Source organism: Mytilus galloprovincialis, chromosome 5 (assembly GCF_965363235.1).
Source record: "Mytilus galloprovincialis chromosome 5, xbMytGall1.hap1.1, whole genome shotgun sequence".
In the NCBI taxonomy this organism is placed as follows: Eukaryota; Metazoa; Mollusca; class Bivalvia; order Mytilida; family Mytilidae; genus Mytilus; species Mytilus galloprovincialis.
Genome location: NC_134842.1, coordinates 74,113,240 through 74,125,615, shown reverse-complemented (window position 1 = coordinate 74,125,615; position 12,376 = coordinate 74,113,240). Strand labels below are relative to the sequence as shown.

General features: G+C 32.8%; 1 protein-coding gene across 1 annotated transcript; it reads right to left on the bottom strand.

The window, feature by feature from the left end:
- Positions 1-2,651: 2,651 nt before the first annotated feature.
- LOC143076388 (uncharacterized) lies at positions 2,652-8,464 on the bottom strand. Its single transcript, XM_076252125.1, has 3 exons — positions 7,642-8,464; positions 5,457-5,590; positions 2,652-4,274 (listed from the first exon to the last, which is right to left on the bottom strand). Exons 1-3 carry the CDS (start codon positions 7,671-7,673, stop codon positions 4,108-4,110), a joined length of 333 nt encoding a protein of 110 aa, XP_076108240.1. The 5' UTR covers positions 7,674-8,464; the 3' UTR covers positions 2,652-4,107.
- Positions 8,465-12,376: the final 3,912 nt, after the last annotated feature.

The window sequence follows — 12,376 nt, the reverse complement described above, 5'->3', positions numbered from 1 at the left end:
CTCATTTTCATGGTTTAGTGGTCAAAGTTAAGTTTTTGAGTTTTGGTCTATTTTTCTAATACTTTATGCATTAGGTCAACTATATTTGGTGTATGGAAATATTTTATGATCTATATGTCTGTTACGCAGATTTTATTTGAGCTTGACCTCATTTTCACGGTCCATTGCTAAGTGTTAAGTGTTTGTGTTTTAGTCTCTTTTTCTTATTTTATAAGCAATAAGTCAACTATATTTGTTGTATTGAAGAATTGTTAGCTGTACATGTCTGCCTGACATGGTTCATCTGACCTTGACCTCATTTTCATGATTCATTGATCAATGTTTCGTTTTCTTGGTTAATGTTGAGTTTATGTGACAGTTGTAATAAAGCTTTATATTTAGGTCTATCAACATAATATCAATGATTATTAAAGAAGGCGAGACATTTTAGCGTGTGCACTCTTGTGTTTATTATTTATTGTTTTAATATTTATAATTGAGTGTTTCGGCATCAATTCCTTTAGAAAGAATCAAATATAGGTTGCATACAGAGTTTAAATGTCACTCCGGTATCTTTTGTCCCCCTTTCATGAATCTTCTGATTTTTCTTCCATTTATTACAAAGAAAATACAGATGTGGCCTTGACCTTTCTAATTAGTTAACTTTCAATGTGCTCATATTTGTTCACCACAGCATATATATCAAAATTATTTTCTAAATTGCAAAACAACAGTTTTGCGATATATTTCAGCAATTTGTCTTCATGGAAAAAAACTAAGTTTTAAACACTGAAACTGTGTTTCCGTTTTGCATTCACAGGATGTGTATTGAAGAACATTAGTCTGTGGCAATGTAATCACACATATCATGTACTTGATAGTGGAACGATCAGTTATATCCCAACGAAAACATAGTGTAAACCTGTTTTGAAAGTATCGATAATCGGAACATAGATACAAGGATTAAAAATGTATACTTAAGACGTATGTATCGTCTTTACCTGCATATGGTGTAAATATCTCCCAATTGATACGATATTCCAATGCTTGTATTTCCTATCATGATTTTCTTGATAGAGGGTTGCTGCTCACAAGGAAGCTATTAAACCAAGAGTTCCAAATGGTGAAGTTGAAATCATCCCTTCGTAAATTTTACGGACGCCATCACGAGTTGGTTGACGGTTATGGAATAACTGTTTCACAGATGATATCGGATATTTCCCTTACGTCGTAACTACAATCCCTTTCGTTTCATGAATGTGACCTACCGAATTAGACTATTTACCGGATTTGTGATAACATGAGCAACGCGACGTGTGCCACATGTGGAGCAGGATCTGCTTACCCTTCTGGAGCACATGAGATCACCCCTAGTTTTTGGTAGGTTCGTGTTGCTTTGTCTTTAGTTTTCTATGGTTTTTCATGTGTACTTTTATTTGTCTGTTTGTCTTTTTCAATTTTAGCCAGTGCGTTGTCAGTTTATTTTCGATTTATGAGTTTGACTGTCCCTCTGGTATCTTTTGTCCCTCTTCTAAAAAAGAGTCATTATTGACGCTCGAATCAAAAATGATGAAAAAATTTGAAAAACCAGATAAAGTACAAATTAAAAGAGCATTGGGATTCCACAATTCCAAACGATTTTTCCCCAAAGGTAATCTATTAATGAGTCAAACAACAAAGGTGTTAAAACTTTTCTAAAATTGATTACAAAGTTATTTTTTAATTTTTTTAATTTGACAATCGGCCAAGACCCTTATATAACTTATCTTTGAAGGGCTCCACACATTTTTGAATTGAACTTTGAATCGGTCACTACGTGGACAGTCGTTATGGAACTTCCTAATACATTAAAAGCCTGTCTCTCAACCATGGAAATAGATGGAAAGAAACCGCAATGGAAATTCTTCGACAGTTTTAACTACGTTTCAGTTCAGCTCACCTAGGGCAAGGAACCGTACATGTCATCCAGAAAACATAAGCAGGCCCCAAAAAGCAAGAAAAAGACACCATCTACCAGACGACACAATGCTAAGCGTTTTGCCCAATGGACGAACACCAAAACAGTGCAGGTTTGCGCATCCCAAGTCAGGAGCCTCTGGGCTTTAATGGTATTGTACATGTTGTATGATTTTTTATTTTAGTTTCCGTCATATGTTTTGGAATCTAGTATGACGTCCATTATCACTGAACTAGTATACATTTTTGTTTCGGGCCAAGCTGAAGCACGCCTCCTGGTGCGGGAATTTATTGCTGCATTAAAGACCCATTGGTGGCCTTCGGCTGTTATCTGCTCTTTCGTCGGATTGTTGTCTCTATCACACATTCCCCATTTCCATTCTCAATTTCATCGTTCCCGCTACTGCCCAAACCCAAAAGATTAAGGCTAGAGTTTACTTCAACAGTCAGAAGGAAGCCAAGTATGCAATCAGTGTAAAACATTCACACCAAGTACAAAGGTAATTCAGATGGTGTTATCATCAATACGGATATAGCCACCAGCCAAAACAAACCTTAAAAGGCCTGCCATCGTCTTAGTACAACACCTCGGCTACAGAAAGAGGGAAGAGAGCATTGGGATTGATTTTGATTAGCGATTTAACATTGAAGACCTTAAAATACAACACACACCACCGTCAAAAACAACTTTACAACCCCATGGAAAATTAAGCCAATTGTTTTAATATAACTTTATACTTTTTACATGTTGTACTATTAAATGCATCATATTTCTTGAATTTTTCTGCAATAGACTTACTACCATTAACTAAACCTAAATAAAGGTTATGACTGATTTATTTACTATATGATAATACATGGTCAGCCTTACATAAACACAAAGTACAGGATTATCAACAACAAGTCGTGAAACATCAACCAATTGCAATATTTTAGCGCTGTGATTTTCTTCACAAAAGAAGTATCAAACTGGCCGTGTAGGCGATGAATAAGACAAATGTATGTGCAAATCTTATAAAATAAGAAGATTTTTGGAATTACCAGGTTGATTCCAAACAATTGAGTTCAAGCAGAATGTCTATTTTATCTTTTGCATTCTCATGTTTTAGTGATTGCAGCTTAATATCTTTTTTAATATCTCCTTAAAATATTTAAGTGATGCAAATGCGTCAGAACTTAATCGAAATGACTAATTTACAGTCACCATACAAGTCGTTAATCGACACCAATTCTTTCAGTCTTCAATCGAACAAATATTAACAAATCAAAACACTTTAATTTGTATTGAATGTCATTACAGTATCAGTGATAAAAGTGTAAAAAAAATAAAAAATAAGATAACATGCTCCACCCTTCCTTGATAAAATGTTGTTAGCACACACCACAACATTGCAGAATGGGAATTATCTACTAAAAGACTAAAAGAGTTGCCTCATTTTGTGTGTAATGTACCTCATTATGTAATTTAAAGACATAGCATTGTCCATTGCATAGTTGTGTTGCGTTGTTGTGCGTTAAGCAATGAATAAAACCCGTGCCACATTGTCAGTTATAAATCTGCCTGTATGTCTGTCACATATTTGTTTCATCATCTAACATAAACTGCTAATCAGACCTGGAACTGTGAACCTTGACTTTGTGATGATTGCTGTGTCAAGGTGGAAACCTGACGTGACTTTGTGTTGATGGCTTTGTCAAGGTGAAAACCCGACGTGACTTTGAGATAATAGCTTTTTCAAGGTGAAAACCCGACGTGACTTTGTGATAATTGTTTTGTAGAGATGAAAAACATACGAGACTTTGTGAAGATGTCTTTGTCAAGGTAAAAAACCGACGTGACTTTGTGGTAATGGCTTTGTAGAGGTGAAAACCACAGGTGACTTTGTGATTATGGCTTTGTCAATGTGAAAAACCGATGTGACTTGGTGATTGGTGGTTTTGTGTAGGTAAAAATCCGACGTGACTTTATGATTGGTGGTTTTGTAAAGGTAAAATTTCGACGTGACTTTGTGATTGGTGATTTTGTGAATGTAAAAACCCGTGTAAAAGTAAACCAATATATGTCAAGGTACGGCCTTCAACAGTCCATATGCAGTAATCAACATAGTTATAATGACCTTAAAATGTACCAAAAACAAGATCGCAGTTTATGTCTATGTCCAAGTTGTTCCCTCAGTTACAGATACACCTTCTTCCATCAAGTGACATTGTTTTACCTCTTCGACAACAAACAAATACTACATCACTGGGTATGTCGTAGTGCCATATTTTACCGCGATTACCAATAGTTGCATCAGCTCTGTCACATTTACTTCCAAATAAACATCCCATCTGGTATCCTATCGAAAATAAAATATATTGTTATCAAAACTAGTCTTTTACCTAGTTTTGTGAAGACGTAGCACGCGTCTTGCGTATACAAATATTTTTTAACTTGTTACCTCATGATGGCTATTATTCGTTTGTTTCTCTATCCTATATTTTCGCACATTTATTTTATTATAGCCCTGTCGTGTAATGTTGTCATTCTAATGTTATAATTAACACTGCCATTAAGGCGGGAGGTTTAACATGCCACAAAACCAGGTTCAACCCACCATTTTTTTCATAAAATGCCCTGTACCAAGTCAGGAAAATGGCCATTGATACATTATAGTTCGTTTCTGTGTGTTTTACATTTCAGTGTTGTGTCTCTGTTGTGTTATAGTTCTCTTTTATATTTGATACGTTTCTCTCAGTTTTAGTTTGTTACCCGGATTTGTTTTTTCTCTATCGATTTATGAATTTTGAACAGCGGTATACTACTGTTGCCTTTACTTATGTGTTAAAATAAAATATTTCTGGTCCTTTTCCTAAAAAAAATTATCGGACGATATTAAGATCTTGCTGATAAATATTCCGTTTTGACTTCACAAATAATACACGATGGTCATGAAGTATTTATTATAGGTACTGACGTTTTTTTATAATATTAATTAAGTCTTTTTGTATTCTTTTTATTGTCCTTATAAATTATTACTTTTACCATTTAGTATACCTTGGTAACATGGATGAGACGTGTCTCGTTTCTTAAACATCCCGTCATTGTGTTTTTATGCAATGGTAATTTTTTGTATTCTTGTCTTTTGTCTTTGCCTATGTGCTTTGAATATATATGCCTTTTATATGATAGTTGTTATCCATTGGTTTAATGTGTTAGAGCTTTAAATTTTGTATTTGATTAGGGACTTCCATTTTGAATTGAGTTCTGTACTGTTAATTAACTTTTGTTATATAGTACTTGAACACTATAATCATAGTCACCATAAAAAGTGGATAATATAACCGGAAAAATTTTCATTTCATCCTTTTTGCTTTATTTCAAATGTATTCCGAGCACGTTCAGATCAGAGCTTACTATCAATTTAATCTTCGACGATTAAGAAAATACACTTTTATACCGAAACAGTTTTAACAATAAACAGTTTCGTAAACAACTGTAGCCTTAAATCATTGAACAATTATAGAAATTCCTAATTTACCTTCAAATAGGGCCAACATTTTCTCGTCTAACTTTTCATTTAATTTCCTTTTCTCTTCATTGAATCGATCTATTTCTTCTTGTCGTTTCACTTCCAACTGTCTGCGTTTATCATCCAATCTCTCACGTTCTTGTCTTCCTCAAAAAGATTTTTCCCAAAATTAATTTTGATTCTTGAATATACCTAGTAAGGAATATGACCGTTATTTTTAATTTGTTTGTTGTATTTGAGTTTTTAATTTTGGCACATGCATGATCAGAAAATTTCCGTTTTGAATTTTCCTTAGAATTTAGGGTTTTTTTTTGTTTTTTTTACCTTTAATACTTGATTTTTTTCATAAAACTGCTGTAGCGGGTTTGTGCTATCTTACTTGCCTGGATCGTTTTGGTTGGTCGTTGGTTTGATTCCCAACCGGGTCAAATCAAAGTCGTTAATACAAGTGTATCAGTGGCATTTAAATGATAACCGTAAATGCAGTTACAGTAATCCCAATATGGCGGAGCCCAAAACAGGTAAAATCGTCTTTTTCTTATTTCTCCTTGTACACGTGATGTTGTAAAAAATTACCCCGCCGCTAGGTTGATCTGTATGGTATTGTTGTATGTGTGTGTTCATAATGTCATATGTGACCTTGTTACCGAAATAATAGCGATTACAAATTTACAAAAGATCACCGTACCTCCAACGAGTTTTGTATGTTATGATAGTCGTAACTTGTTTACTTTATAAGATAGTCGTTACTTGGCCATCATCATAGTAACTTGTTAGTGGTGATCGTAACTTTCTCGGTATGCTGATAGGCAACTATATATAAATCGTGTTTGAATGTTTAATAGTGTGGCGTGAACGAATGAATAATTTGTCGTCAAGTACTATTGGTGAAAATTTCCTTATCGAACACACCTACTTATTATATATGTTAAAAAGTCAACCTGTAAACTTGATATATAAAAATGATACAATCTGAAGCGAGATGATGTATCAAATACCTTTACTTTTTACGTTTTCAAGAGCAAGTATTCATCTCAAACATGCCCTCACATAAAAAGGTGCACTCTCTTTTCTCGATGCAATTGTTGCCGATTTTTTTTATTATATTTATTGAAGGGCAGAAACGAAAATTAAGAAACATCTAGATTGACATGATTTCCGTCAGTTGTATTTTTTGAAACCAAAGGTTATGCATTTTTTAGATACAACTAAAAAGACACACATGGCGTCGACTTGATATCTGAATCATGTGAATGTTATGCTAAATTATGCAAAAGATAAATTGTAAACTTATGCAAATGGTGTTTGTATGTTAAAAAATATGTCAATCACGAATGTTGTTTACGCGTTTGTTGTTATCTATGCACAACTTTTTTTATTTGAATATTTCGTAGGCGGAGGGTTCTGACAAAATTAGTTACTATGATCATGAACATATTTTTAACAGTTACGATTATCTTACAAGTTATTTGTCCACAAGTTACGGCTATCGTCTTTTAGAGTTACGGTGATCTTCCGTAAATTTTCAATAGCTTTTTTTCGGGAATAAGGGAACATATGATATTAAGAACACACACATACACCAATACCATACACATCAACCTAGTCGCTTAGTAATTCTTTAAAACAACGCGTGTACACGGAGAAATTACAAAAATACGATTTTACCTGTTTTGGGGGACGCCATGTTAGAATCACTGTGATCAATTTAACACCAGTGGCGTATGTTGCTCAATGCCTCGCATGCAGATAAGTCGTAAAGGCTAGGGCTGGTCAGATCAGAATCGCAATAATGTGTCGAGATAGAATGACAATCTTAAAAGCTAAATTAGCAAAATATATAACTGTCTGCTGATTACTCTTTTTTTTATACTCGAATTAAATATTAAAACACGAATTAAATAAACCGAGCATAGAAACAGAGCATGGATTATTTCTGTATACCCTAGTTTACATGTTTGTTTTATGTTTTAAAACATACCATTATAACGAACCAAAAGTGATTTGAAACTGAATGGTGTATTATCTGATTTAAAGATAATTCTTGTTTAGTACTATTGCCATAGATCATAAACAAACATCTATAAACAAACTATTTAAATTTATCCAATATTAAAAAAGGCATGCTCCTCCCCCTTCTCACAAAAGATGAATGGTTGGTGTCTACATGATGCATATTATATAATATACATACCCGAGTGCCTCAATCTCTTGATTCGTCTCCATATCTTGTAGTTTTTGTTTTTGGATTCTATATTCCTTAGCAATTATTTTTTGCTTTTATTTGTTTTTCTCTTTCTCGTTTCTTTCCTGGTCCATCTGTTCTCTTTCGTGTTGTCTGTTTCCAGCATCCGTGTACATTTCATGTGTATAAAACCTCCCTCCATTATTTCTAACAGTTTTATATACATTTTCGATTATCATGTGAACGTCTTGTTCATTGTTTTTTAGTCCGAGAGAAATGTAACGGTTGTTTATTTTCTTTAGAAGTGCATCTAAAGGAGAGTCTTTTTTTACTTTGTTTTCGACAAAATCTGTTATATTTGTATTGGCATTTTGGAGTCTATCCTTATTTGTAAAGACAACGCTTACAAAATCGCTAACTTCATCTCCGAAGTAACTAATAAAATGTCTATCGTAATTTGTTCTTCGGCAGTCATTTGTCCTATTTGAAGAATAAATATTATGGAATGCATGCCGGGAAATGTCAATGCTTTATATATTTCCTGTAGTATAACTGCATTATCATCTTCCGTATCAAAGAAACCTGGCGTGTCAAAAACAACAATATGGCGACCATTGCAAGTTCCCCTTGAAGACTTGGTATATTTGGTAACGGATTCGTCAGATACATCCGCAGTGAATTCTTCTCTTCCTAAAAGACTGTTTCCGGTGGTACTTTTTTCCTGCTCCTGTTTTTCCAATCAATAAAATGCGAAATTCATTTTCCATCATGATGGCTACATTTGGAATCTTTTATTGTCAGTATCGCACAAATAAATATATATAAAAAAATCCCATAATTATTATTCAAATCACACGGACAGATAAAGTTAAGGCTAGAGTCTTAAATATTTTATTGGAATTTTAGATATTTATTTTCTTCAAATGCTGTGTTTAATTTAGTTGTAGGAATATTATAAATTATCAACTCAAGTGTTGAAATGCCATCATTTATTCCGTATAGCGTATATACCTTGCAATAAAGTAAATTTAGTTCTCATGATATTGGCAGTCGTAAGCATTATGTCGTTCATGTAAATGGAAAATCTCTTGTTCTTTTCATCAGATAAAAAGATCTCTTGTTTTATCTTGTATTTACCATTTCCGTTCTCACTTTTCAACATAAATGAAATTGTATTTATCATGCAATCAGCCATCGTTTGTACAAATAACAAGTAACTATGCAAACACATTTTTGCTCTTCTTGTTTTTATATAAAAAGTATCCTGGAACCCTGCTACTGCCTTGAGCTAACGATGTGTTTCTTTTAACAAAAGTATACAGTTCATATTGGTGGCTGCTTCGCAGTCCGTGTTTTTAAGTGTACATGTGGGGTTAATTGCAGGATAAAACCAATCATTTGTAAAGTGTCCCAAAAATGAAAAACATTTGTACTCGTTATTGAGAAATAGGAAAAAATATCGGCTAACGTCGTTTATCGTTCTGTTTCGAAAGCTCGTGCCAATTAATCTCCGATTGTTCGACAAATACTGTACTTGAACTTTGTAATCAAAGAATTTAAATAACAGCTACATACCTTCTGAAAAATACATGGTGAAAAAAAACAGCTAGGAATACTTGTTTACCAATATAAAACATCTAAAATCCAAAAGAAAAAAAAACTGCATATAGTCGATTGTTAATTATATTATAGTTAGAATTGTTATGTAGCATGTGAAAAATAAATATTTTTTTTAGTAACTAAGATTGCCGTTAAAACCTTAACAATATTTAATAATATTTAAACTGTATGAATTAAGCAACCTAGGAATATTTGTTTACCAAAATAATACATAAAAAAAACAAAAGAAAAAACTATGCATATAGTCGATTGTTAATTATAATTATTGTTAGAAATGTTATGTAACATGGGAAAATGAAAATATTATTGTAAGTTACTAAGATCGCCGTCAAAACCTTATATATATTAAATAATATTTAAAACTTTATGGTTTAATCACCGTTAAGAATTAGGCACCATTATCTTTTAAGGGAGGGCTGTGGGGTTTTGTTCTAGGGGACATATACTATGTTTTCTCTTATTTAATCCATCAAACAACTTCGTCAGTTACTTAGGTTAGCAATATCCTTTAACTGTACTTTCCGCTATATAGATGATGTTCTCTCACTAAAAAAATCCAAATTTGGTGACTATATTGAACTCATATATCCTATTGAACTAGAGATAAAGGACCTAGAAAATGACAATGTGGATCGGTTGAAAACAAAACTTTACGACAAAAGAGATGATTTCAGCTTCCCTATTGTGAACTTGTCATACTTTGTTGCTACATTCCAGTAGCGCCTGCTTAAGGAGTATATATTTTCGAATTGATATGATATTCCCGGGCTTGTATTTCCTATAAAATGATATCTTTGATAGAGGATTGCTGCTCACAAACCAATATTTTCTATAATGAAGTTGAAATCATCCATTTGTAGAATTTACATTTGGTTGATCGTTATTGAATATCAGTTTCATAGATGATATCGGATATGTTCTTATGCCTGAATTATAATCCCGTTCCCTTTTCAAGAATGTGATCTATCGAATTAGATTGATTGCCGGGTTTGTAATTACATGAGCAACAGGCCCGAGTCCACAATTAATTCCTCTATCAGTTCTTTATAACGTTTTTTGCATTAAAAAAAAATTGCCTATTCTTTTTGTCTAATTTTTTGTGTGTGTAATGTACAGTGCAAGTCCAAAGATATATATAATTTTTAGAAAAAATGCATGTTTCGATCATACAAATTTGGTCAATACACATCCATACCCCTATAGGCAAGTCAAGAGATGTTCCGAAAAGTGTGAATATCAATTTTTTGCACCTGGCCGAATCATTCTTTCCTTATCAAAATCAGTTAAATTAAAACATACAAAAGTTTATTTCAGCTCTCTTCTTTTATTTCCACCCAAGAAAAAAGTAATGTATAAGAAAGGGAAAGAAAAAAATTAAAGAAAAAATACACTATAATTAAAGGGAACTATATTCGTGGACAACGTAAAGCGGGGTCATTAATTGTGGTCTTGGGCCTATTAGGGGCCAAAAACTTGATCAATTCCAATAAAACTTGACATGATTTAAGCTTAGTGTATTATAAGTCAGTTTGTGACGTTGAAATAGAACAATTTCAACTTTCAAATTTTGACTTAAAATATCAACCCAAAACAACAAATTCCACCTTTGATGTCTCACTGTAAAAGATATTATCTGTCCAAAGTAACAGATAGCATACTAAATGTATGAGACTTATAAAAAGTTAACCATAAGATAATTGTATATGTGCCTATGCCAAACAAAAAGAGGTTTTCAATGAAGTGAGGCCTTATATGAAATGTAATATTTTCCACTTACAATAATTTTCTGATTTGTTTAGTTAAAACAAAACATTATACATATTATAAATGTTCTGTTCCTGTAAATATAAGTTTCAAATAGCATAACACCTGAGTTTTACATGGTCTTAGGCAATGTCAAGCTTAAAATAACAAGTTGTCAATTTGTGCCGTTCCCTATATTTCCATATAATTGCATATAAATGATATTGAAGATGGAAATATGCTTCTTTTTGCTCAAATCCTTGTTGAGATATGATCAAATATGAAGCCTGGATGTAACAAGACTGTTGCTTTTAACTATATATGTAGACAGTATGTATGGTGTGATGCAAAGTTTATTCACTTTACTGTTAAAAACCTGCATGACATTTCAGTCTTAAAATGCCAATATTTTAACCACCAGCCATCCAACAGAAGAAAATAAAGGTATTTTGTAAGACAGTCAAGTTCAAACAACCAGTAATAAGTGCTTTTGATATAGATTCAGTGCAATCTGTTTAAAGGAATACATTTTTTAAGTGCATAGAACTTCACATTTCACTTGATTCGCACGGACTGTTAGACTTAGACTATTAAAACAGCACATTTTGCACTCTTTTTATGTTTTTATCTACTTTTCTTTGTGTTCAGAGTTCACAATTAAGTAAAACAACTGAAATAAATACCACAAACCTGTCAGAAAAAAAAGTAAGAATGCTGCTTTTGCAAAAATATGGAAAAAAGTGAAAAAGCTACTTTTTGGGCATGTCAGCTGAAAAGTGACTTTTTTTTTTATAAAATTTCTATCAAATAAAAGTGGAAATCATTTCTCTCATATAGTTTGACAAATTAATACCGATAGATCATTCAGAGAAGTTGTAAAAGTAACAATTCAAAATTTGTTGAAATGCACCTTTTAGGCCCGACACCATAATTGATTCTTTTATCAGTTCTTTTAACCGTTTTGTTGCATTTTCCTATTCTTTTTGTCTAATTTTTTGTGTGTGTAATGTACAGTGCAAGTCCAAAAATATATGCAATTTTCAGAAAAATTGCATGTTTACATCATACAAATTTGGCCAATACACATCCATACCCCCATAGGCAAGTCAAAAGATGTTCCGAAAAGTGTAAATTTAACCTTTTGCACCTGGCCGAATAACTCTTACCCTATCAAAATCCGTTAAAATAAAACATCCAAAAGTGTATTTCAGTTCTCTTCTTTCATTTCCACCCCAGAAAAACTAAGTAATGTATGAGAAAGGGAAAGAAAAAAATAAAGAAGAAATACACTATAATTAATGGGAACTATATTCGTGGAAAACGAAAAGTGGGGTCATTAATTGTGGTCTTGGGCCCACACGACGGGTGACACATCTGGAGC